At 41.3% G+C, this 27,829-nt stretch overlaps 2 protein-coding genes across 6 annotated transcripts in view; one reads left to right on the plus strand and one right to left on the minus strand.

The window, feature by feature from the left end:
* ZZZ3 (zinc finger ZZ-type containing 3) overlaps positions 1–15,581 on the plus strand; it is a 104,880-nt gene extending 89,299 nt beyond the window's left edge. For all 4 annotated transcript variants that reach the window (XM_034778026.1, XM_034778028.1, XM_034778029.1 and 1 more), the window contains 4 exons: positions 3,646–3,798; positions 8,021–8,155; positions 13,709–13,809; positions 14,245–15,581. In XM_034778026.1, coding sequence (XP_034633917.1) covers positions 3,646–3,798; positions 8,021–8,155; positions 13,709–13,809; positions 14,245–14,389 — 534 coding nt within the window. In that variant the 3' untranslated portion in view covers positions 14,390–15,581. The remainder of the gene's footprint in view (positions 1–3,645; positions 3,799–8,020; positions 8,156–13,708; positions 13,810–14,244) is intronic.
* A 2,800-nt stretch (positions 15,582–18,381) lies between these two features.
* AK5 (adenylate kinase 5) overlaps positions 18,382–27,829 on the minus strand; it is a 217,196-nt gene continuing 207,748 nt past the window's right edge. For both annotated transcript variants that reach the window (XM_034778645.1, XM_034778646.1), the window contains exon 14: positions 18,382–19,805. In XM_034778645.1, coding sequence (XP_034634536.1) covers positions 19,695–19,805 — 111 coding nt within the window. In that variant the 3' untranslated portion in view covers positions 18,382–19,694. The remainder of the gene's footprint in view (positions 19,806–27,829) is intronic.

Below are 27,829 nucleotides of genomic sequence, written 5' to 3' on the forward strand. Positions count from 1 at the left end.
GAGTAATTGAAGACAAAAAATATAGAATCCCAGCAATGACATTTTCACAGTTATCTTTCAGAGAAGAACAAAACTTTAAATTGATAAAAATTAAAAAACATGGAAGATGAGTTTTCACAAAAATGAGTATATTTAAACTACCACAGCCATAGAGTTAACACTGAAACTGAATGCTTTTCTCAAGCCTGCAACTCCTCTAAGATGTAAGATCATCCACAATTATTGTACATCACATATAATTTTACTTCGTAAGCTGTTTGTGAACAAATCTCCACCCCTCCCAATCCCGTCCCCCTTGAATACAGTGTTGCTATTGGAATGGTAGAGAAAATAATAAGAATAGAAGGATAAATTCAGTGATGTTTCTGAGAATTCTTCCTAGTACTGGGAAGAGAAGAGAAACTCAAATATGTATTTAAAATAGTCATATGGACTGATGTATGCCGTGTTGTTGTAACCATGTTGGTCCCAGGATATTAGAGATATAAGGTGAGTGAGGTAATATCTTTTATTGGACCAACTTCTGTTGGTGAGAGAGACAAGCTTTCAAGCTTAACAGAGCTCATCTTCAGAAGCTTGAAAGCTTGTCTCCCTCACCAACAGAAGTTGGTCCAATAAAAGATAGTATCTCACCCACCTTGTCTCTCTAATATGGATTGATATAATTTTATGTGGCACCAAGATGCTGTTGTGATGGTCATAGGATATTAACAAAAACAACAAGCAGTCCGGTGGCACCTTAAAGACTAACAGATTTATTTGGGCATAAGCGTTCATGGGTAAAAAACCCACTTCTTCAGATTCATGGAGTGAAAATTACAGATGCAGGCATTATATACAGACACACAAAGAGAAGGGAGTTACCTCACAAGTGGAGAACCAGTGTTGAAGGTCAGTTCAGTCAGGGTGGATGTAGTCCACTCCCAATAATTGATGAGGAGGTGTCAATACCAAGAGAGGGAAAATTGCTTTTGTAGTGAGCCAGCCATTCCCAGTCCCTATTCAAGCCAAATTGATGGTCTTAAGTTTGCAAATGAAATGTAGTTCTGCAGTTTCTCTTTGAAGTCTGTTTCTGAAGTTTTTTTGTTCAAGTATGGCTACTTTTAAATCTGTTATAGAATGTCCAGGAAGACTTCAGGGTCTTCAAAATTTTCAAAGGTGGGTGGAGTAATGTCCACAAAATCTATTCACACCAGATAACTCTGCTAAAACATGTATTTGCAATTGTAGGCCCGAATCCTGTAAAGATTTATGCACATGGCATCAATGTGTAAAGATAAGCACATATATGTCTTAGCAGCATCAGATCCGTAATCAAGAACGCTCTCCATCAGAGTTATTTTTGCAAACAACCTTTCAGAAGAAGCTAATGTTGCTGCCACTTTGAAAACTTAAAAATCAGCATTCTTTTGTCCATTCATATCTAATTACTATGCTTGAGGACAAAGGAGGTGGATTTTTTCCCCTTCAGTTTAAGTTTTAATAGAAAACAATTGTATTGTTGAACATGAGCACAAAACAGTACTACTGAATGTGAGTAGACTGTGGCCCATTGCATCTGCTGTGTAACCATAATATTAATTTCTTCATGGGTAGTTTTGTAATTCTTTTTAAAATATTTATTTAAAATTTTTCCCAAGTTTACAGAGATTGTCTAAGTTCCTTAGCATTGTGCTACTCTTTAAATATCAAGTATTATACCAGGGCTGAAACTGGAACTGATGTTGAATTTTATATTAACTTATAAAATTGTGATATTTATAATGGAAACCCTACCATACTGCTTTTCTAAAATACATGAAACATATATTTATGTCTGTTTTCATGGTAGTATTCAGATTCTAGCTCTGAACATTAGATTCATACTGGTACAGTGCATTGTTCCCAGGTTCACTCCAGCCTGCTCTCCTGCAGGGGTGTGGGCTCTTTACGCGCTCAACACTTGTAACCAATAAAAAATATAATCATTGGAGGGGGGGAAATTAAGTTTTACTGCAGATGGGGGAATTGAACTCTGTCTACTAATAGCGTTGTCTGCTTAGAGCAGTGTTCCTCAAATTTGGCCACGGTGGCCGCATGTGGCCACCAGGGACTCTTCTTGCGGCCACAGCCTCCTGGGCGGAGATTGGGGGGGAAGTCAGCAATGGTTGGGTCCTGCCCACCTCTGGAGACACAAGAGCTGGAGGAGCAGGCAGCCAGTGAGTTCCCCACTTTCCCAGGGCTGGTGGGGTCAGGCTTCAGCCTAGGGTGGAGGGTGGAAGGCTCCAGTCACGGGGCTTCAGGCTCTGTTCCCCGGCCGTACAGTGGCAGGCTGTGGCCCAAACGTCACTCCCTCCTCCAGTGCACATCTTTTTTTAAAAAAAAAGGGGGGGAGTGGAAGCGGGGGGCAAATAAAACAAGCAAAAGACATGAGAAAAAAGACAAGAACATACAAAACACCTTATTTGTGCTTCTATTCTGTTTGGGTCCAGTAAAGAATAGAGACAACTGTACATTATTTTTATTATTGAGTCTGGAAAAATAATCCTACATAAATTACAATGATGTGGACATGTATATGTGCATATTTATTTGTTTTTCCTAAGGTTAATTATGGTAAGTATTTTAGGAAAACTTGTCAGAGTGGCCCACCAGCAAGAGATGGTGGCTGCATTCTGAGGCCATCAAATTTTTTTTTTGTGAAAACCCCTGATCTAGGCAGACTTATTAGTCAGATATTAGACAGACTTATGTTCAGTGCTGGGTAGGAGCTGGTGGTCGTGATACATGTAGGTACTAACGACATAGGGAAGGGTAGGAGACAGGTCCTGGAGGCCAAATTTATGCTGCTAGGAAAGAGGTTAAAGTCCAGGATCTTCACAGTAAGATTCTCTGAAACACTTCCTGTTCCATACGTAGGACCAGAAAGACAGGCAGAACTGCAGGGTCTCAATGTGTGGATGAGACGATGGTGTGGGGAAGAGGGTTTTAGATTTATTAGGCACTAGGGAACCTTTTAGGAAAGAGGAACCTATACAGAAAGGATGGGCTCCACCAATACCAAAATAGAACCAGACTGCTGGCATATAAAATTAAAAAGATTGTAGAGGATTTTTTAAACTAAGGGCTGGGGGAAAGCCAACAGGTGTGGCAGAGCCAGGAATAGAACACAGGTCTCTTGACTCCAAACTTCCATAGGCCAAACAGCCTCTTTTCAATTTTTGACTCTGCCACAGTGTTTCTGTGTGACCTTGTCACTTCATCTCTTTGTGCTGCAGAGCCTAATCTGTAAAATGGGGATAATTCTGCTTCCTCTTTTTCTTTTGTCTATCTTATTTATTTAAATTGTAAGCTCTTCAGGGCAGGGACTGTTTATTACTAGGGGTTTATCTAAAATAGGAGTGTGTCACAGTGTTTTCTATTATCTGTTCCATACATAAATAATCTCCAAGGCATAATGTATTAATCTCTCAAATGAATGCTCCCAGAACACTTGTACTAGGCTGAGAAGTGGATGCTGTGTGAAAATTTGTGGGAAAGATAAGAGATCACATATAAAAATTATAAACATTTTGTCTACAGGTTTTATTGGTAGGAATTTCTTACTACAAAAAATAGTTTCTGAGGAATCTGATCTAAACATTATATGTCATTTTTCTACTACAGTCTTCAAGCAGGCGACAGCACCCCCTAAATAAACATCTCTTCAAACCTTCAACTTTCATGACATCCCATGAACCTCCAGTTTATATGGATGAGGATGATGACAGATCCAGTTTTCAGAGCCATATGGATGCTGCAGCAGAAGAGGAAGTATCGGTATGTCATTTAAACCCAAAATTGCAAAATGTCTCACGGTGTTTGACTGTTTAAGTAACCATATTTGGAAAAAGTGTCCTTACTTAAACATTGTCACATATATATTAAACTGTTGTGAATTCAGTTGCATAAGCCAGGTGGAGCAGGAGATTGAATTCTGGCACCTCTTTGATGTGAAGAGTCAAGTACAGAAAATTCAGGGAAAGTCCAAACCAAAAAAGAAACGGGAAAAAAAATTAATACCAAGGAAGAATTAGACATTTCCGAAAACTTGTAATTGCACGTTCACATCTTCAAAAACAGTTCAGTCACTAACTGTGAATTATTCTGAACACCATATAAAGTGTGTAGACATATTTCTGCCTAAAGTGTTGCACCAAAAGGACTAAATCCTTTCATCATTCTTTGGTATAATTGCATCCCATACTATAGATATGTAGACAGCTCTTTGTCTTACCTTAGTGGCTGGACTAATTGAGGTTAGATGCAGAGGTCCACACAGACAACCCAACCAGCAGTGTCATTATGTAATCAGTGGACTAGGTTTGAAGGCTTATAATATAAACATCTTTTCATACTTCCGTATACAATACTGTATGTAGGGAATAAATCCTACTGCTGAAGATGGGCTAGATTCTCCGCTTGTGTAAAATCAGCATGACTCCGCTGAAGTCAAAACAGAAGGATCTGGCCTGCTGAATTTATCTTTGTGAGAATGGGGGAAGGGGGTGGGGGGGCTTATCAGTCACAAGCCTCACCCCATAACAAAAGATAATGACATGGTCCAGTACAGATCAGTTTTTCTCAGTGACTTTGTGACATGTACTGCATTTTCTTCATCTTAAATTGTTAGATACTCCTGGATCCATTGTTCAGTCCCAGCCACATCTCTGTCTTCTCCTTGTGACTTAATTTCTGAGCTGTCTGGGACATCTCTCTCCCATCCCCTACCAGCATATCTGATAACTTACTATTTTTCCATATGAATCTTAAGAGGTGAAACAAGTATTTTTTCAAATTAATTAAATTAAAAATTAAATGTTAACATTTGCCTCTCTTTATCTTAGCAAATCTATCTGGAATCAATTGCACTTTTCTTGTGTTTGCGCAATTTTTTTATACTACATTCTACATCTGGAGTATTTATTTATTTATTATTTTGCCAAAAGTGCTTACCCTTCACCCCATGATGCCACAATTATAGTAGGTTTAGGGAGCCTATATTTCAACACCAGTATTTGTTTTCAAGTTTGCTACTAGTAGCTTTTGGTTTTGGTTTTTGCAATGGTAATGCTTGACTTGATCCTATTTTAGGAAGCATGGCTTACCCTTTTCTTTCTTCACTAGTGCAGCATTTCAGATGGATATTTTTCTTATTTGCAGTAATGTAGAAAGAGACAGGTGAGCTCCATTACCAGAAAGATCCCATTATTAAGGGTAAGTTTTTGTCATGGATGATTTTAATAAAAGTCACGGACTGGTCACGGGCAATAATGAAAAATTCACGGAAGCCCGTGACCTGTTCTTGACTTTTACTAAAAATACCCAGGACAAAATGTGTAGTCTGGGCAGCTGGCTGCGGGGGGCTGGGAGCTCCAGGGTCCCCCTCCTCTGGCAGCTCTAAGCTGCTGTGGCGCGGAGCCCACTGGCTGGGAGCTCCAGGGATCCCTGCTGTCGCCCACAGCGCATGGGAGCAGTGGGGATCCCCCTCGGCTAGGAGCAGCAGGGATTCCCCCCCTGCCGGGTCCCCCCTACCGCTGGCTGTAGCGGGGAGCAGCAGGGTTCCCCCTTGCCGCCCCTGGTGGCCAGGAGCGGCAGCCAGGAGCGGCAGGGTTTCCCCCTGCCACCCGAAGTGGCTGGGAGCTGCAGGGGTCCCTGTGCAGGTGGCAGGGAACCTGCAGCTCCCTGCGGGCGCTGGCTGAAGTCATGGAGGTCTTTGGAAGTCATGGATTCCGTGACCTCCGTGAGTAAATTGCAGCCTTACCCATTATCAATGCAAAACGACAGTGTTAGGAAAGCAAAAATATCATGCCCTGCTGACAAAATGAGTAAATTGGATTGAATTTCAGTATTCAAAGCAAGGCTCTCAGGTTATGTCTACAATTAAACACCCATGGCTGGCCCGGGTCAGCTAACTTGGACTCGAGGATCTCAGGCTCCTGGGCTATAAAATAGTAATATAGACAGTCAGTCTCAGGCTGGAGCCCAGGCACTGGGTCTCTCTCCCCTCGCAGGGTCCCAGAGCTACACTGCTGTTTTACAGCCCCATAGCCCAAGCGCCGTGAGCCCGAGTCATCTGACACAGGCCAGACATGGGTGTTTAATTACAGTGTAGACATACCCACAGTGGCAGTTGCGTCATCTCAGAATGATTTTGTGGGGCATCACAGTGCAACCAGCAAATAGTGGGAAGGGTTTATTTATAGTTCTTGACTCTGGAGGCACCGGTTGCTGGTCCATAGTTAAGGCTAAGGCCTCATCTACACAGGGAAATTGATTGGTATAGCTTATTCTGCATTAGCTGTGCTGGTCAACTTCCCTGTGTAGACAAGCCCTGAGTTGAGTTTTTCACATAAAGCAGGGATTCAGCCACTTCTTTATGTATGAAACGTACAGCGTGTCATCCCTAAAATTTTACAGCACTTTTACTTTGAGTATAAGATTAGTTTTCTGAGAATTTCCAAGCAAGTCCATTAATTAGTTTAGGAGTTAAAATTAAGTAATTCAAAATGGGTCCTTTCCGAAATTTAGCAGCTGGTGTCAAACCTTCCCCCCCCCCACCTCCTCAATGATCTTAGTAAACAAATAACACATACTCCACAAACTTCAGTATTCTTAAAACTCTCTGCTGTCTTGTGTGTAAGCTATATTTGAAGAATTTTGAAGAGTGTTAATTGTCACTTTTTCCTCATTCTTCATAACTGAATGTTTCTCCTTCAGTAGGAGATAAAAATATTTTAATACAGAGAATTCAACGAAGAACTATCCTCTGTCAAAACAGCTGCCATCTCCCATTGCTGTCAGTGGCTCTGAAGCAATAGCTACCTTCAGTTGGGTGGACATTTTGAGAGAGAGATCTCAGTGGAACTGTCGGTGCCCACCAGGCTGTCAGAAAGCACAATCTTCCCTGAGATAGCTTGGCACTCTCACTAAATAAAATGGGAGATGGTAGCTATTTTAAAATGAGAGAGCAAGTGATTTTTCATGAGGTTCTCTTAAGATGTTTTTATGCACCAGCTTTTGGTAGCACATAAACTTTCAGTTATGAAAAATAATGGCAAAAATGACCATTGATCTTAAATATTCATTTTCAAAAGCTACTTGTACCTTGTCTATTCCACAGAGAGGGTACAAAAGGAGAGGAAAGCTAGGGTGTGTGTATGCATGTGTATGTGCCATGGACTAAGAGGTGCTGGAGAAAAAGGGAAATAGGGGTGTGTGCACATATGGGGTCATTCTTTAGAACTTCATATTTCCAGTGGCATAGAAGTATGCCTCCTTACCACTCCCACACTCTGGTGAACCAGGAAGTAGGACATCAGAAGTTTAAAACTGACATTCAATAAAAAATATTCAATGAAAATTTGATGCCTGTCTTGGCTCATCAGTATATTTAAATGTGACATTATCCAAAAACCCTAAACACAACAATCTTTAGGGATCTATCATTTTTGGCCCGCTTTCTCAGCTAGTTAAGGCACTTGAGCAGTCACTGGACAAAACTATCACTCCTCTGTAGAACAATGTTAAAGAGTCTAATTAATTTGATATAGTTTATGTTAAATTTTAATGCTCAGTTTCTTAACCTTTTACCAGATATTTGCACATAAAATAACCTAGCTTTGTATTGACAGAAACTAGCTTTTTTCCTCCATGTGTCAGTTCCCACTCAACATGTGCACAAATATATTGTATACAAATTAAAGTACATTTCTTAAATGGAATTAAAAATATGAAGTAAAAGTAAGAGGCATAATCTGTAAGCTATCTTCCTTATTAGAAGATAACCTACTGTAGCACACGGTTGTATTAATACAAATAATAGTACTAAAAATATAAGTTAACCATAGATTTCTTTCCCAAAATAATTCTTGTACGTCTCTTAGGTAGTTTATTCTGTCAATATTTTTCTGAAAGAAATCTGATCACAATTTTTTGTTGAAAGAAGCTAGATCTTCTCAGTAATGATATCCTCAAAGCAATGGTTTTCTTTTTTGAACAGGATGAGGAAAGTATCCCGATATCGTATCGAGAGTTACCTGAATACAAAGAATTGCTAGAGTTAAAAAAGTTGAAGAAGCAAAAACTCCAGCAGATGCATGCAGAAAGTGGATTTGTGCAGCATGTGGGCTTCAAGGTAAGGTATACTAGTGATCTGTTGTTACATTAAAACCTCAAAGATATGAACACCAGAGTTGCAGACTGACTGGTCAACTGGACACCATGTGGAACCGGAAGTAAGCAATCAGGCACATCAGGACTGCTTGTCGCCCCCGCGGGGCAGCCACTTACAGCTAGGAGGTGAAGACGCTGAGGTTCACAGGCACAGCTGTGAGCCCCCGCTGCCAGCTCAAGGCAGCCTGAGCAGGCAGAGCAGGAGTAGTGCTGCAGTCTGTGCCGCTTTCCTGTAAGCCGCAGGTGCTGTTTTCACCCCCACCCCTTGGCCAGAAGGAAGACAAACTTGCAAGCTCAGTCCAAGCCTGGGAAAGAAGCTGTCACAGCCTGAGCTGCTTATGCTGCAAGGAAGCTGCCAATGCTGGGGTGGGAGCTGCTGCTCTTGCGGCCAGTGCCTGGCGTGGAGTGTGAGCCTGAGCTGCTGCGCTCTGGAGGAAGCATCTGAAGAAGTGAGGTTCTTACCCACGAAAGCTTATGCTCCCAATACTTCTGTTAGTCTTAAAGGTGCCACAGAATATTTCAAAGTTACAAACAATCTCCATTCCCAAGGTTTCTATAACTCTGAGGTTCATTCAGTTTAGTGTGAGCATTTTTTTAAAACTAGCAGGAAGTGGATTTTCTTAGAAAAAAGGAAACTTTCCTTTTTAGAGTGAGAGAGATACAGGAAAAAATAATTATGGAAATATGTAATATCATAATGCAGGATTTTGTCTTAGAAATTTACAGACAACACAATAAAACTCACTGTAAAGAAAAATAAATGACTACAGCTATCTGCACTGGTTTATGAAACCCATCTTGGAATCTAATCTCTTTTGGGGTACTGGGGGTATTAAACCTTAACGGGTGAAATTAATCCCAGTTAATAGCAGCAAAGTTTCCCAGTCACTTAAGAATTAGTCCTTCAGGAGTTTGTCTTTTTGAAGGAAGAAAAGCCAGAGATGTGGAACGATAACGTTGGTAGATCAATAGGCAGTGTACTGAGGCTGTAGCTGCAGAGAAAAATTGCAGCAGCATTTGGCCAGCTCCAGGCAATTTTTGAAGAAAGGATTCAAGCAAGGAAATAAAATAATATTGGTATGAGATGAATAAAAATAAAATTTTTACACTTAACATACAGAGATGTGCTATCCACAGCACCATCCGTTTCTAGGCAAGATTGAAAAGGGCGGGAATGCCCAAGGATACCTGTTGTAGTTTGAGAGGATTTTCAGTCATTACCAACAACCTTCTTCGTAGCTGTTCCCCATATATGGAGTCGTGCAGGAATTGCCTTGACTCCTTAGAGATGAGAAAGGGCTTATTGGGATTTTTTGGTAGTTGCCTTTTCTATGAGAATGCAAGGTCATTCAGTCCACGGAAACTGACGTACACTTGAAAACTGACACTGTCAGGCTAGTAACATACTGATACTGACAGATTTATTTCACGGATTAGAAAGCTGAGGCTTTTTTAAATAATGCTATTATTGTAGTTCAGAATATAAAACGTGGACCTTGAGCAGGAATATTGCAATTCTAGTTATAAAATAGAATGGACAAAGTAATTTGAGTGACTTATTTAGTACTTTAATGTACTATATTCAAAATTTTATTAAGGTTGCAAAATCAAGCACTCAAAAGTTAGGAAATCCCAGAATTAAAGTTGTCTTTGCAACCTTAATTTGCCCCCTGTGTGTATGCATCATGATACAGTTTTTAGTTACATGAACACATACTGTATTTTTCCACTGGACTGCCAGCTCATTCAGTGCACAGGATGGACGTTGCTCACTTAATGAATAGCTATTCAATCATTTGTTTTTTTCCTGATTGTTCAAAGTGTGGATTCTTGCCTCATTTACATTATTTAAACCCTGGTCAGAATACACAATTGTTTATTTTTTCATGGGCTTTTCTTTGCTGCTCATCACTGTAGTATCTGAGTGCTTCACAAACATTAATTATTCTTCAGAACAGCCCTGTGAGCTGGTAGGGGCAGAACTACATATTTTTTCCTTGGCCTTGTTCTTGGAAATGACTGAACTATTTTGGCTGAATTGAAAATAAATAAATAAGTAAAAATCAGCCATAGGCTAATACCCAGCATGGAAAATCTCAGTCCACATGGTTTTTTGGCAGAATTATAAGCAACTGAAATTAGAGTCTTATCATGGGAATTGTCAAGCAACCTTAACAATAAGTGGAACTACCAGCCTTGCCTGTAGTATAAGTTATATATGTATTGAACTTGGAAACACTACTGTGTAATAAACCTAAGCTAATATATGTTCTTCTTCAAGTGCTTGTTCATGTTGATTCCAATCAGGTGTGTGCGCACGCACGTGCACAGTAGCCGGAAGATTTTTCCCTAGCAGCAACCGTAGGGTCAGCCTGGGCGCCCTCTGGAGTCACGCCTTCATGGTGCCCAATATAGAGCCCTGCCGACCCACCACCCCCGCAGTTCCTTCTTAATGCCAGTGACGGTAGCTGGAACTTCCCTTGCTCTTGCTCCTGTTGTACTCACCTTGTTCATTCAAAAACAACAAAGAGTCTGGTGGCACCTTAAAGACTAACAGATTTATTTGGGCATAAGCTTTCGTGAGTAAAAACCGAAGAAGTGAGGTTTTTACTCACGAAAGCTTATGCCCAAATAAATCTGTTAGTCTTTAAGGTGCCACCAGACTCTTTGTTGTTTTTGTAGATACAGACTAACACGGCTACCCCCTGATACTTGTTTATTCAGATCGTGTAGTTTAGTATAGTCAGTTAGTTGTAAGTTTCATTTATAGGGGTTTCCCCCCTGTTTCCCCCCCCCTTATTTGTTGCCTCTGGGGCATGCCACGATCCCCAGGCTTCAAGACCTGCAAGGATTGTGCGAAGCGCATGCCAATGGCGCAGACACACCATCAGACAGTGCCATCGGCACCGGCATGGGGGCCAACATCGACGCCTGTACCTGTGCCTTTCACGGTGCCAAGACCGGACCATTCCACCACTGTCCCCACCGGCTCAAGAGATCCCTCCAGCGAGGATGGAAGGGAGCAACCACCTCCCTTGGTGGCCTCCTCCTCATCTTCCCCAGATGAGGCGCTTGCAGGCACTGCCATTGCCCCAGCTCTGGAAGACTCCAGGGTGTTGCAGTGGTTGCTGCGCTGGGTCGCACAGGGTCCGGGTATTAAGGCAGAGAAAGTTGTAGATAATGCAGACCCTGTGGTGGACATCCTGGCCTTTCAGGCCCTTCCCGTATCACCTTACCGCTAATCAAACTATCACAGACATGACCAAGACCGTATGGCAGATCCCGGCCTCTCTGCCACCTACCGCCAAGTGCAATGAACAGTGGTACTTTGTGCCCTCCAAGGGCTACGAACATCTGTACACTCACCCACAACCTGACTCTCTGTTGGTGGACGCTGCTAACCAGTGAGAGAGGCAGGATTTCCAGGGCCCTTCCTCCAAGAATAGGGACACAAAAAAACTGGACCTATTCATGCAGAAGGTATAGTCCACAGTGAGACTGCAACTCCGCATTTCCAACCAACAGGCCATCGTCAGCAGGTATGCCTACAATACCTGCTCGGCGATGGCTAAGTTTACAGAGTTACTTCCCTCAGACTTCCGGGCTGAATTCTCGGCTTTGGTCGAGGAGGGGAGATTGATCTCTAGGACTTCCCTGCAAGCAGTACTTGATGGGGCAGACACTGCCACTAGAGTCATGGCCACAGGTGTAGCCATGAGAAGGGGCTCGTGGCTCCAGGTCTCCCCTTTGAAGTCCAACAGACCATACAGACTGTTGGCTTTCAAGGGTGAGACTCTGTTTTAGAAAAGACAGACAAAAGGCTAAACAGCCTGAAGGACTCCAGAGCCACCCTCAAGTCCCTGGGCCTCTACACACCTTCCACTCAGCTGAGACACTTCCAGCTGCAGCCCACTTAGAGGTTCAGTCAGCAGAACCACCAAGATGGCTCCAGAAGGCGGAACAGAAGCGGCAGGTGAAGGCCGTTGTCTACCTTCTGGCCAGAGCTCGGGACAACCGAAGCCGTCTTCGGGACCCAAGCCTGCCTTTCGAAGGCACGGTCGAGGATGGTGTACCACACCTGGAAATTGGATCCACCCTGCCTTACCTTCTCATCCCAACTATCCTCTTTCCACCATGTATGGTCCCTTATTATCTTAGACCAATGGGTGTTCCGCATGGTAGAGAGGGGATACTCCATCCAGTTCTGTGCCCTTCCACCCCCCTTCCCCGTCCCTCTTCAGGGACCCTTCTCACAAGCAACTCCTTATCCAGGAGGTGCAGTCGCTCCTATTTTAGGGGCAATGGAGAAAGTTCCTCAGGAGCACAGGAGCGAGGACTTTTATTGCTGGTATTTCCTAATACCGAAAGCCAAAGGCGGACTCAGGCCCATCCTGGACCTGCGGGAACTCTACAAGTTTATAAAGAAACTCAAGTTCCGCATGGTCTCTCTGGCCTCCATCATTCCTTCCTTGGATCCAGCAGACTGGTATGCCGCCTTTGACTTGAAGGACCCACACCCCCAATCACTGTGCAATCCGCCAGGGCGCAGGCTTTGTCAACAACGTTCCTGGCGCAGGTCCCCACTCAAGAGATCTGCAGGGCAGTGACGTGGTCCTCCATCCACACTTTCACCACGCACTATGCGATTACCCAGCAGGCCAGAGACGATGCGGCCTTTGGATGAGCAGTGCTCCAATCAGTGGACGACTCCTACCCCTCTGTCCAAGTAGCTGGCAAGAAGGAACTGAGGGGGTGGCAGGTCGCCACGAAGGCGTAAGTCCAGGGGATGCCCAGGCCGACCCTATGATTGCTGCTAGGGAAAAATCTTGCAGCTACTGTGCATGTGCCTGCACACACACTTGATTGGAACGGACACGAATGACACATCTCGAAGAACAACAGTTATGAGAAGGTGAGTAACGGTTTTTTATCCTAATGTACAGCTTACCTTAAAAGGTTGCTAATGCAGCTGTCTAGTGATACCATGTTTTGCTTCTATGTAGAGGATCTCAAGTTCAGGCATTTCAGATCATTGAGTTTGAAGAATTGCAGAGTCATCATGCTCATCCCAGAGCTAGAAAGGACTGCCTTGTATCATTTTGCAGCACCTCTTCTGGCCAATTTAGGACTGGCCTTGATAGGTTCAAGAGGAAAGCATGTCCATCTGTTGTTGGCCAGAAGGACAATCGCAATGGGAAGCCTTGAGGGAGTGCGGAACAAAGCAGAAAATAGGATGATCATCAGCAGTCTAAGTGGTCTTTCCTAGGATCTGTTAATTTATAAATACCAGAGAGACAAGATGGGTGAGATCATATCTTTTATTGTGCCAACTTCTGTCGGAGAGAGAGACCAGCTTTCAAGGTTACACAGAGCTCATCTGCAGGTGGTGATGATTTTGGAAGAAATAATGCTTTTTATTGTCCTTTGAATGCAGTACATTGGTCGAGATGAAACGATATATATTTTTAACATAAATTCTTTCTTTCTCTACCTTTTTGTTCAATATGTTTCACAGTGTGACAACTGCGGAACGGAACCCATTCAAGGCATTCGGTGGCACTGCCAGGATTGCCCGCAAGAAATGTCCTTGGATTTCTGTGATTCTTGTTCTGACTGGTGAGCAGCAAGCATTGATGCTTCTTATTTGCAATTATTTGAATATCCCTTTAAGGCTTAAATCCCACATATGCAAAGAATTTACTCAGTGTTTATCTGTTCCATGATGCCTCTGGAAAGTTAGCTGTAACTAGATTATAACTGTAATGTGTATTTCTAATAGGTTTTTTTGTGTGTGTTTTCTGGTAGGGTGTGAAAGTCAATCATTCTTTCAGTGCAATGAAGAGAGTAATTAATATTTGGACCATTAAGTATGAGTCAGGGAAAGTATGTTATCTGAAATCCTCAACTGTGAAGTAATGGTGTGTGATATAGAATTTGACGAGCATCTGTCAATTAAAAAAAAATAAAAAGAAAATATATTCATTGTTTCTGAAGTGACTATATTATGAAAAATAAGTTCACTTGCCAAATTGTGTTTTCTTTCCTTTGCAGTCTACATGAAACAGAGATTCACAAGGAAGATCACCAGTTACAGCCTATTTACAGAGCAGAGACATTCTTAGATAGAGACTACTGCATGTCCCAAGGCACCAGTTACAATTATCTTGACCCAAACTACTTTCCAGCAAATAGATGACATGGGAAGCAGACTTACAACCTTGAGCTTACTATCCTCTTTGAAAAGTAACAATGGCATCATTGTTAATTCCGTGCACACTTTGGAAAGACTCTGCTTTCCCTGAAATGTCACTCACAGCATGACAGCTTCCTGGGTGTACTCGTCAAACTACAGCTCTGAACTGTCACGGTTCTTGATCACTGAACAGCAGCTGAACATTCCTAGTGTGCAGAAGGTTTCACTGGGAGATTTTCCTTTTACCACCTTAGTCATTTTTAGGTGGTGAATCTAAAACAACAAAAAAGAAAGGAAAAAAAATACAGAAGGGTGAGCCAGAAATGAGAGCACGCATTTAAAGATACAATAAATTCCAAAGGCTTTGAAGAACTTGGTTATGAGATCCAGAGAAGATGAAGTATTTATATAAAAACAGTTTAGTAGCTTGCAGTTTTGTTGTGAAATAGTTTTCAGCACAGAAACTGACTTCTTTAGGCAAGGTTTTAACCAATGACAGTGTTTGCTTCTAGGATATACTCTAAAAAATACTCACTGTTCCAGTGATGGTTGGTTACAGGTCTTTATTAAATTGAGCTGCTTAATCACATTGACTTCTATTTTTTTTTTTTTTTTTTTAACCACAATGAACTCTATTACCAACAGTGAAGCACTACAGGGAGCAACTGTTGCATTGCTTCCTTAACCAGCTCATGGTTTGTGAATGTTATAAAATTGTCACTCAGATATATTTTTTAAATGTAATGTTATATAAGATGATCATGTGATGTGTACAAAATATGGTGAAAAGTGCCAGTGGTAGTAACTGTGTAAAGTCTCTAATACTCAACATTAACTCCTTTAAAATAAAATACACAGCCTTCTGCCTCTGTATTTGGAGTTGTTAGTGCAACTCAGCAAAGAAAACTGCCTAATATAAATCATATATATGGTAATAATTTTCCTCTTTTGTAGTCTGCACAAGATCCATGAAAGATTGTATTTTTATTACTATTTAAACAAGTGATTAAATTTAGCCTGAGCAGTGAGCAAAGGTTCACATGCATTCTTTTATACTGCTGGATTTTGTTGTGCATCATTTAAAACATTTTGTATGTTTCTTCTTATCTGTGTATACAGTATGTTCTTAAATAATGTTCAATTGTCAGGAGAACTGTGAGAAATAAACTATGTGGATACACTCTGTTTATATATAGAATGCTTACTGTGATTTCCTTTCTGGGTAGAAATTAACTTTTTAACCAACATTAACAATAGAAAATAGTACATTTTAGCAGGTCACATGAATACGTAAAAGGCCCATATCTGCATTGGCTCAGCACTTGGCACTGCTGTTGACTTCAGTGGGAACTGAACGGACACTGCACTTAATAGAATGTGCTCAGCCTCTTGCAGGATAAGAGCCTTAGTTTTCTCATATCCTGTTCACAAATTGGGTTGGTTTTTTTTCAGACTGAAGAAGAAAGGAATGTTAGCAACTTCGGTAGGTTGTGTTAATCTCAAAAAGTGCTGATGTCTGCAAAGCTTTGTGATTACTGTGATATTTTTGAACTAATTTTTTTTATTGAACTCTGTATAGCTTGTGATTCAGAAACATGCATTATTTTAAACTGTATTAGTTTTCCACTTACTTAAACAAAAACTTGAATTTTCAGAGTGATTAGAATGTAAAAGAAACACATTAGCTTAAAACCATGGCAATAAGAAGGGTAATTGGCTGATTGCATTTGATAGTAACTTTAGCTGTAGCCAGATCACAGTGTTAAATTTCACAATTTCATGTAGGTGTAATTACTATTTGTTTCTAAGGAAAATAAGCGTATAATATATTGAGTAGATAATACAGTACAATTACTAAAAACATTGAATGATGTAATACATCATCTGTAAGCATATCTCATATACTTTGAGAAATTAATAAACCTAAAGATATATAATACAACAAATATACCAGATGTACTTCACTTTTCTCTTTAATGAAAGACAAAAGTTATTGTGTGATAGAATCTATAATATCATGGGAACATAAAATATTATGTTCTCCCACTCAGTTACACTCTGTTATGGAAGCTGTTTTGGTGAAGAGTGATTACCAAAGAGAGAAATCTGTTGTCGTCATATTTTTGATGGGCTTTTAAAATGTTCTTAGAGGGAAATAACCATAATACATAAGTGGGGAAAAAATTACAAACGTGCACAGGGGAAAGGTTAATACGGTTTGAAGGGGAGGGGCGGAATGGGGGATTGGGGAGAGAGGGAATTCAGACCTGAAATCCCTTAGTTAAAATCTCTTGATTAAAGCCCTGTTTCTAATTTGAATGAATATTTGTGTGTATAGATGTGCGCTCACACACACACACACACAATTATCTCTCTCTCTCACAGTATATATGTGTATGGAGATATGTGTAAGAGTGGTGGATATCAAATATATAATATACTCACACAGAAACAGTGCTGCTTATTGAGATAGGGGAAATTGTGTGTGTGTGTGTATGATACTTGCAAACTGATTCATGTAATGTTTGCATTCATTCTAGATTGGCATCTCAGCAGCTATACCTGATGGACTAGGACAGTGATTTTCAACCTTTTTTTCATTTGTAGACCCCTACAAAATTTCAAATAGAGGTGCAGGACCCCTTTGGAAGTTCAACCTGTGATCCAGAGACCCCTGCAATAGAAGTCTTAGACTTAAAACTGACTAAACAGAATTCAACTGTAAATGTTTCAGGGCACAGCATGTGACACAGTGTGAGAAAGGGCACTAAACTGTGGGCTTCAATTGTAACGACAACACTTTTGGGTTTTACCTGAAAGTGGGGGTATTCACATACTTTTGATCAGAAAAACAGAATGCCTTTTCTGAGCTCTGAAATTTTATTTTCATAGTCACCATTCGCGGACCCCTTAGACTGAGGCCTGGTCTACACTAGGGGAGAGGATCGACCTAAGATACGCAACTTCAGCTCCGAGAATAGTTGTAACTGAAGTCGACATATCTTAGGTCGACTTACCTCGCGTCCTCACAGTGCGGGGTTGATTGCTACCACTCCCCCGTCGACTCTGCTTCCGCCTCTAAGTACAGGAGTCAACGGCAGAGCGATCAGGGATCGATTTATCACGTCTACACTACACGCGATAAATCGATCCCGATAGATCAATCACTACCCACCGATCTGTGTAGACGTAGTCATCGTCTGCAGATGTCCAGCGGGTCCGCAGATCGCAGGCTGAAAACCATTGGATTAGGAAATGTGATATAAGAAAGAAGGGTAAAATTTGACACACTACATTTAAAATATGGAATTGTGTGTTGTCTAATATTGCAAATAACTTTTTGAATTAGAAACTGATGATCAGTTTCTGAGGGACAGCACGAAAAATCAAAGTTTCACATTTCACTCATTTTAATTGTCATTCTAATGAGAAATAACTCAAGGATAATTTACAACCACATGATCATTCTAAAATCCTCTAATTACTGGAAAAATAGCATAAGAGTACAGCCAGTAGTGCCACCAGGTTCAGATCTAGGCTAAAATGATGTTTCTCCTCAGGCCAGAGGAGTCTGGCTGCATTCTGAAGGTAAATTGATTATTTTCAAGAAGTGGTTTGCTAGACATGTTGTATCATGTACCCTTCCAGTTGGTTCACGGCAATGTTCTGGAGTTGGCATAGCACCTCAATTGGTGTCTGAGGGAAAGGTTAACTTGTAAAGGAACCCAAGGAAGCAAGTACATCCACAATTCAAGGAGAAGAGCAGGTCTAAAATTGCCCTTTAGTGAATAACTGAAGCTATTGCTTACGGGGCAGATGTCAAGGAAGTAGAAGAAAAGCGCAAAAAAAATTAAAAACTCTGCCCTGATTTGGGGGGAAGGGAGGGGAGTTTAGAGTGCTTTATTTGATTTATATTTACCAATTATCCATATTTTATGGAGCTTTAGGCAATATCAAACCCACGTGTACTGCAGCATAAATAACGACTCTTAGCATTTGTCCATACTTTTTATTTGTATTATGTCTTCATTACAAGAAAGATAACTTTAAAAATACAAATCTGCCCCATAAATGCTCAGTGAAAAGTACAGTTGTTGACAGAAAGATCAATCATGCAAACTTAAACTGTGGACTGGTGCAACAGCACAGTAAGAGGATGCAATTACTTCACAAGAATGTCAAATAAGGTTTGTTTGTTTTTTGGCTACCAGTGTACCAAAAACCAACATTTTGGCTGAGTATGGTTTTGCATATTTTTGTCTAGATATTTTGGAAAGGTGGATTGTTAAAGATACAAGCAACAGGAATCAAACAATCCCTGCCTTTTTTTTTTCTTTTTGACTGTCATTTTCAAAGTTTGGCAGTGCCACTAGAAGACAACAGATGAGGATCCAAAACTGAAATTTACACTTGGAATACTTAGAGAGTATGATTTAATGATATCTGCTAATCTTTATACATAATGGCTGTTGAACAACTTCACATGCTAATTTTTAACAGTGAAATATGCTACTATTATTAGCCTGGAGAACAATTTGTTTGCACTTTTAATTGTACCAACATTATTCAGTTCATGTTTTCAGCAAAGAGCAAAGGTATCCCTGCCCAATTAGAAAATTGTTACAATATACAGCAAACTCTAGCAGCACAACAAAGATTTCACAGCAGTTTTGTCTGTGCGATGGCAACAGATGGACAGACCTCTACAGTGTTTGTTAATTTCTTCATGTTCAGTTCATTTTTGCAATGCATTGACAGTGTTTTGGGGAAGTGTTAAAAGTCTATTCAACTTCCACAGCTCCACAAATTAGCATAACTAATTCCAGGAATGTTCCATTATAAAGCACAATGGCAGAGAACAGATTTCAACCACTATAAATCGGGAACAAGCTAAGTGTTAGCACAAAAATGAACAGTGTTAATTAATGAAAGAAAAAAAAAATCATTGCAATGAGACAGAGCAATCCTGAAAGTCTTTGCTATATGGCAGTTGAAGGAACTGACTGCTGATTGTGCAATACATATGATTATATTCAAATGCATGATACTATAAATATAAACTGGAGCTGCTGTTCACCATGCTGCTGTTAACCTGTGAAGTGCAAACAATTTGATAAACAACATACAGTACTAGTGTGGTTTTAGTGTGGAGACCATTTTGTATTTAGCATACTGTATGATTATAAATAAAAGATTTATTTTAAAATAACATTTAATACCACATGCACAAATTCCAGATATCTCTCAAGACAGCAGATATTGCTTTGAACAGCAAGTGCGCATGAGATGAAACTTTGTATGTAAACCATTACTGTACTTCTGCTGAAAGAGACAATGCTTCCTCTTCCTTTTTCAGAAAGCAGTCGACTGATGTGCAGACTTGAAGAAAAACCTCTTCTGGCGTTCCTTCTGCATTTATCTATTAAAACAAAACATTCATTAAATAGAAATGATGTGAACACACCAGCCTATGCTGGTTAAGTTGTAACAATTTAAATTACCCATGTTGTCTAAATAATTGATCCAAAGGACTCAGAGCAGTACTAATTCTGGGTTATTGGATTTGGGATTGGATTTATGAACATTCTCCTTAAGAAACCCTACTGTAGTGTCTGCAGCTTCTGTAAATGCTGACCTGGAAAACAGCATATTCATTTCGTGTGCTTCCACTAGATTACATGTGGAGGTTTCGTAGGTTGTGCAAGTGTACGTTGATCTTTCTGTAGAGTCCTTTGAAGTTTAAAATATCATAACATCTTTGATATATGGAAACGACTAAAATTTTTGGGATTCCTATTTTAACACTATTTTATGTTAAACATAAACTCAATAAAATAGCCCCGTTTAATACTGGTATAAAAAAATAAGTCACTTAGCTCTGACTTGTTTACTGTTTTCTTGTCATTTGAAGTGTCACTGCATATAATCCCACCGCTCCCAACCTAGCTTGTCAATTTTGAGTTCTTTGTATTTCAAGCTTTGAGAATTTGTTCCAGTTTTGTCATGACCTCTGGGCAGTGCATGTTCTGCAGTGGGCACTGCTTTTGTTCTGGTCCATTGCTCACTTTCTTCAAAACAGATAAGTCTGAGTTTTTCTCGTTAGCTTGAGTTCTTCACAGATTCTGCTTTGACCAAATGTTCTCCTGGCTGTTAGACTCACTTTGGAGAACCAAGAAAGACTAAAACTGCAGTGGAATAATTACCAGTGTTTTGGCTGTGGGGAACAGAGTTTACAGCCAGTAATTGTTCTGTGTATTAGATGGGAAATGTGTAGATTAATACAGCTTATTTCTTATCATTATTAATCGATTTTCTTTGTATTTATTTCATCTTTGGCCTATTAAAAAACCATTCATACACCTCTCTAAATTTTTATATTTTGTATTCCAGAAATATCTGCAAACTGGATCTGTAATACAATCGATCATGTTTATTACCATGAGAAATAATGGCTTTAGCTATGCAGTGAAACAGAATTTGAGGTCTGAACTAAAGTTTCAATCTCTACTTCAATTGTTTTTTCCAAAGTATGAAACTCTACACTGTATGCACATAAAATACATATTTTAGAGCAGCAGAATTTCAGTGCAAGAAATATTCCTTGTGGAAATTTTTTTATTTCTCAAATTTTTAAAATACAACATTAGCTGCCCATTCAGGGCTCTAGGTCCCTATCCCCTAATTTTAAAATCACTAAATAAACAAAGGCCTGTCCACAACTAGAGCCACTTCAGCACATTCTCTCCTCAGCCGCCTTAGAAAAGAGGGGAAAAGGGGTTTTGTTTTGCAATGTGCAAATGTGTAGGGTGACCAGATGTCCCGATTTTATGGGGTCTTTTTCTTATATAGGCTCCTATTACCCCACACCCCCGTCCTGATTTTTCACACTTCCTGTCTGGTCACCCTAGCCCAAAGGTTAACAACTCTGAATTCTGGTGGATCCGATAGGGGAGGTCGGGGGGTAAGTTCTAAAAATCAAGGATACCCTGCAGCCTATGTCTCTTACTCTCCCTCCTACCTATTGAAACATTGCTGTAGTACCCCATGAGCCAGTGCATGGGCCAGTGGAACTATTGTCCACAACTACACTCTGGGTTCTCTTAGGAGTATAAGAACAGATACACTCGGGAAAGGATCCATCCACCCCTCCTTATGGTCACAAAGAAACCACTAAATCTCGTGGTCAATTGTATGGAAGGCTGCAGACAAAAAATCAGCATGAGCACATTAGAGTAGTAGAATACCAGAGTTACGGACTTACTGGTCAACTGGACACCTTGTTTAGCCAGAAATAATCAATCAGGCACCAGCAGAGACCAAAAAAAACCCCAGCAAGTACTGTACTGCCTTGGGCTTTAGCCCTGGGGCTCAGGGCTTCAACTGTGGGGGTGTAGGGGTTGGGCTACAGCTGCGGGGTGGAGGGGTCAGGGCTCTGGGTTGGGAGGGAGGGAGAGCTCAGAGCTTCTGACCCTCAGGAGCACTGGGGCTCAGGGTTTTAGACATGGGGTGAGCGCTGGGACTTCAGCCCTGCAGCTCTGTTCCCGGCTTCTGCCCCATGGGGGCCATTGGGACTCAGGGCTTTGCTACAGGGGGAGTGCTGGTTTCAGCCCCAGCACTCCCCTTGTGGGCTAAAGCCCTGGTGTGCCCCCACCCTTGGTGGAAACTGGAAGGGGGGGTGGCGCTGTGGGGAGCCCCGGCACCCCCTGTGGGGCAGAAGCTGGGAATGGAGCTGTGGGGCTGAAGCCCCGACCAGAGCTCCCCCCAGGTCTAAAGCCCTGAGCCCTGGTGCTCCTGCGGGGCAGAAGCCCAGAATGCTGGTGCCCTGAGGGGCAGAAGTCCCTCACCCATCCCCTGTGGCTGCAGCCCCAACCCCCCAGTGGCTGAAGTCCATAATGTCTTGTTCAGAGTTAGGGAACATTTCAGATTTATGAACCTCCATTCCCAAGATGTCCGTAACTCTGAGATTCTACTGTATCTTCATCCATTGCTGGGAGGAGGTTAGCAAATGCAACCAGTGTAGTTGCCTTGCTACCGCCTTCTGGGGGTATGTTTACATTGCAATAAAAGACCCACCGCTGGCCCAGGTCAGTTGACTTGGGTTTGCAGGACTTGGCCATGGGGCTAAAATTTGTAATGCAGATGTTTGGGCTTGGGCTGTAGCCTGGGCTCTGAAAGCCCACGATGGGGATGGAAATCAGCACTGCAGCCTGAACCCCATAAGCCTTTGTCAATTGACCCGGGCTCTGAGACTCGGCGCTGCAGGTTTTTTATTGGAGTGTAGACCTACACTCAGCGACTCTTCCTCATAATGGGAGAGAGAACACAGGCCAATAGCCGGACTGTCAGCATCAAGAGTTGGTTTTCTGAACATGGGATTTGCAATACTTTATTTAAGAGCTGCTGGAATCTACCCACTCAATGGGAAACACTGACAATTTTGACCAACAATAGTCCCAGTACCACCACCACCAGCCTTCACCAGACATGAAGGGAAAAGGTCCAACTCGCAGGATATACCACAAAGTTATCCCAGCACCTGTATGATCTCAGCGAGCAGCACTGGCTGAAAGAGAAGTTTGTCCCTTCAAGTGTACGATGGACCCTGCAAGCTAAGAACTTACAAATGGTACGGTAAGTTCAAGACTTTGTGGCCTCTATTGTGAGCTAGATCTAAATACAGTATTAAGGCTCCCTGTTTTTTGTGCTGCATCAGATTGGAACTTCCACTGCAGTTTTAGGTAACTTCCAACATGGAGGATTTTAGTGTGAAGTCTGATAATGAAAAATACACTCAGTCCTACAGTCCTTGTGTTGTTTATTTTGGTATTATTTTCAGTTTATTTTATACTTTCCCCATATTTTTATTTCATTGCATGACTTTGTATTGAAAATACATAACTTGAAATTGCCACAGAGGAAGATGAAGCGTTTGACCATAGAAACAAGACCATGTAGGTACACTTAAGGTACCTAGGAAGGCAGTTAGTATTGTGGGATGCTTTGTTAAAATGCTCACCAATCCAATTATAGTTAATGGTTGTATAGTTTACATTCCCAGGACTGGGGTTGCAGAATTACAATCCCATTGAGAATGATGGTGCAGGTCACACTTCTCCGAACTAGTTACTCAGGCTGTCTGCAAACATAGAGGCTTAGCTACATGGGAAGTTATCACAGAATAAGCTAGGGTGTGAATTTAAAGCACACTAGCTATTCTGCACAAACTTCCCATGTGGACACTTATTCCAAGCTAAAAGTGATTTTTGTGGTTTAGTGTACTAAACTACACCACAAAAAGAGTCATTCTTAGGCTTGGCTTACACATAAATGTTTTATTGGCATCTATTGGTCATACCAACAAAATCCCCAATGTAGACACAGCTATGCTGGTGGAACAGTGCTTCTGTCGTCAGGACTAACATCACTCAGAGAGGTGATGTTCCTATGCTGGGAGAAAAAAATCAGTTTAGGCTGTCTGTATGCTAGGGGGCTATGCCGGCACAGGCTTTGTAGTGTAGACATGGCCCTAGTGTAGAATGTGTCCACATGGGGAGCTACAGCAGAATTGATATTGCACTCTATACCCACACCCTAGCTTATTCCATGCTAACTTCCTGTGTAAACAAGCCCTTAGAAAAACTGTGCTGCACTGGTTTCCCTTCATTTCATATTTTAAAGAATTGTCCCCTATGACCATATTCCCCATAATTGTCAGTTATTGTTTCTTGCATCTCTCTCTGAAGCAGTTGAGAAAAAATGGGGTTTCCACTCCCAGGGGGTCACAAGGTAATCAGGAGGGTTGTGAGATGTTACATTTTATTACAAGCTAAAGCAAAAAAAATCTCACTTCCCCACTTATCCTTACACTTCAAATTCAAGTATTCTCTGCCAACCTTTAGACACACACACTGATTATATGGGAGTATCCCTGCTACTCTTTTACAGAGACTGTATCAGTGATAACACATGTAGGGATCACAGAAATGTGTTACTTCAAACTAGGGCTCATCCACCTGAAAAGATTAAGAAACACTCCTCTAAAGCATATAGAGTTGGCTGCTATCAGAGACTGGACAATCCTACACTAGATGGTCTGATCCAGTATGGCAATTTCTATGAATAATTGTGGGGGTTTTTGTAATAGCTATGCAAAAAGTCTGCAATAACTAACTAAAAGTTTCCTTTTACTGCTCCTTAACCAGCACATGCCTTAACTACTTTTCAGAGCTGTTATTAAAAGTAGAAGGGAAAAAACTGCATCTGGATTGACATCTTGGAGGCTAAACTTCAGGCTGATGTGATTTGAACTAGGGAAGTTTTATGACTCTCTGAAAATCCACTGGGCCAGGCTGCTTACATTATTTGCTAAGTGCACACTCCTTTTATTTAGCTGTCTATTTGAACATGAAGTTTCCTAGGAATACACCTACTCAGCTGCTGTAAACCAGGTTGGGATCTTGCTTGATTGCCTATGCGTTGCTTTTAATATTACTTATTAAACTCCTACGTACTGTCAATAAACGAAGCTTTAAAGGATGAGTCAGATATTAAGAATAATCAGAATTTGTCTTTCTCAGTAAAAAGCATAACTACTGAATAAGCCACTATTACATTAGACATTGAGCCTGATTTTTAAAGGTAATAAGGGATCTAAAGATGCAGATAGATGCCTAGTGGGATTTTCAAAAGCACCTATGTGCCTAACTCCCCTGGAAATCAATGGGGGTGAGGCACAAAGGCACTTCTGAAAATCCCACTAGGCTAGGGTAACCAGACAGCAAGTGTGAAAAATCGGGATGGGGGTGGACGGTAATAGGCGCCTATATAAGACAAAGCCCCAAATATAGGGACTGTCTCTATAAAATCAGGCCATCTGGGCATGTCTACACTTATGGTGGGGTGTGTACACACACACACACGGCATGCCAGCTAGAAAGGGTACAAAGAGCAGCGTAAATAGTGAGGCACTGCTTAGGCGAGTAGTAGACTTCACACCTGAACCCCTAGGCTACAGCCCCAGTACACCCTCCAACCCCCAGCAGTGCTTCCCATGTCTACACTGCTATTTTTAGCAATGTAGTGTCCTGCTGCCAGAGACTTTCCCTGTTACAGTGAAAGGCTCCAGCAATAGGGGAAGACTCTAGCAGGGCAGAGGCAGCGGGGAAAGGTTCTGGCAGGGGGACGGAGGGGAACATCCAGCAGCTTCCTTGTCTCTGGAGCCTGTCCTCGCTGCCTCTCCCCTGCCAGAGCCTTTCACTGCCATGTGAAACTACACACAACAGTGACAAGCATGGATGCAGCCGGTCTTTCAATGCGGCATGTGGCTACACAGGTAGTGACTGTACTGTACCCACTGCCGTAAGGGTAGAATAGCCTGTATCTTTAGGCACCCAAATGCAATTAGAAATCTGACCCATATTCTGCTTCACTTAACCATTATACCATGAAAGACAACTTATAATTCCTAGCCTCAAAAACTCTGTCCCTGTGGATAACTGTGTTCAATAGCTATAAGAGTGAAATATATTTCAGTTTCATAATTTGATTTTGTACTAGGAAAAAAAATCAGCATTTGCTATAAAACCTTTTAGTCTACAAACCACATATGCTGCAGTGCTCCTGAGTGCAGCCTGCCCTAAATTGTGCCTTTCTAAAAGAAGCACCTAATTTGTTTTAGTAGAGTTGGATTCACATATGGCTGTCACATATAATAAATGTGAGTATGGTTCCATAAGTTTGTTCTTGCACCTGGGATTGACTTTTGCCATGGGTTTTCCTATTTTAACTAAACCTTGACTTTTGCATTTTTTGCTATGAAATTTTTAACTTTTCTATTTTTCTACCATAACAAGCAGCTATCCCCAAATGACATAGTTCAATAGTGAATTGCAAATTGAGATCGGCTTTCTGTAACTAAAATAGTGCAGTGGCTTTATATTTTTGAAAATGCTTCTGTATTAAGGAAGTTACCGTCTTTGTTCCTTTCAAAAGTACTTTCTGCCCTTACATGTAGGATAGAAATAATCTGTAAAAACAGTCTGTAGTAGTTGTTATCAGCTGGTAGATGCAGTGCATTACACATGGTAGGGATCATAGAGAACTGAATTGCCCCCAAAACGAAGATCTTAAATTCCTTAAATGGAAAAACTTCTATTCCACCGTTACAGTCACATTGATGCCCAGAATAGGGTTTGGAAGCTATCTGCTCAAATGGAAAATGTGCAGATTAGAAACAAACAAAAAAAACCCAAACCCCTTCTATTCTATCCCCTTTATTTTGTCTGATTAGATTTCTTTTGAAACTGCACACTACCTGTGCCTCTGCTCAGCTGAGCTTTTGAAAGGTTCACTATCATTTATTCCTGTCAGGTTCACAGACAGCAGGAAATATTTGCATATTAAGATTCCAATCCTTTTGTTGGGTGTAGCGCCTTAGCTGCTGAATAGAAGCAGTTAGCAGTTAGCATTTGTTCAAATGGAGACCTGACCTGCTGCCACAGTAATCTGACACCGCCAAATCATCATTTCAAGAATCCTCTTGACGTCAGTGGCAATTAGATCGGACTCCAGAGGTTCATGTTCTCTATAAGGTCCTTACAGTGCCTTCCATGTATATTCTAACAGTAAATCTAATGCAGTTAATGAGCAAACTAAGGTTTGATGTTTGGGCTCTTTATAAAATATAGTGCCCCCACTTGATGGTCCACATCCCTACCTTCTCCACCTAACTGACATTTAACTGGCACTTTGCTGGCCAAAGATGACATGAGCCAGGAGGGTAATCTGTTACCCATTCATAGAGGGCCATGCCCATGTATCATGGTGCTCTACAGCAGTAGGGAAAGTGACTCTTCAAAACAAAGGCTAACAACTCTAGTCCACAAAGAAAACATTTTCAACTTAGACTTAAACCAATAAACAGGGTTAGCAACGTTCATATCCTTTGCCAGAGTGACCTAAAGAGGGGCAAAATACAAAGTATTTGGAAAATGTACACGCAGGAGGTAGAGAAAACAGTAGGAAACCATTGCTAGGATGTGATAATGTGTGCATCTGTTCCTTTCAACAGGGCCCTGTGCAGGACCATAAGCACTAATAAAACCAAGTCAAAGGAGAAAGAGACACTATCAAGGGGAGTGACAAATGATCTAGGCCCTGGTCTACGAGTTTTGGTCGAATTTAGCAGCGTTAGATCGATTTAACCCTGCATCCGTCCACATGACGAAGCCATTTTTGTCCACTTAAAGGGCTCTTAAAATCAATTTCTGTACTCCTCCCCAACAAGGGGATTAGCGCTGAAATCAACCCTGCTGGGTCGAATTTGGGGTAGTGTGGACGCAATTCGACAGTATTGGCCTCCAGGAGCTATCCCAGAGTGCTCCATTGTGACTGCTCTGGACAGCACTCTCAACTCAGATGCACTGGCCAGGTAAACAGGAAAAG

The sequence above is a fragment of the Trachemys scripta genome, chromosome 8 (genome assembly GCF_013100865.1).
Source record: "Trachemys scripta elegans isolate TJP31775 chromosome 8, CAS_Tse_1.0, whole genome shotgun sequence".
Taxonomy (NCBI): domain Eukaryota; kingdom Metazoa; phylum Chordata; order Testudines; family Emydidae; genus Trachemys; species Trachemys scripta.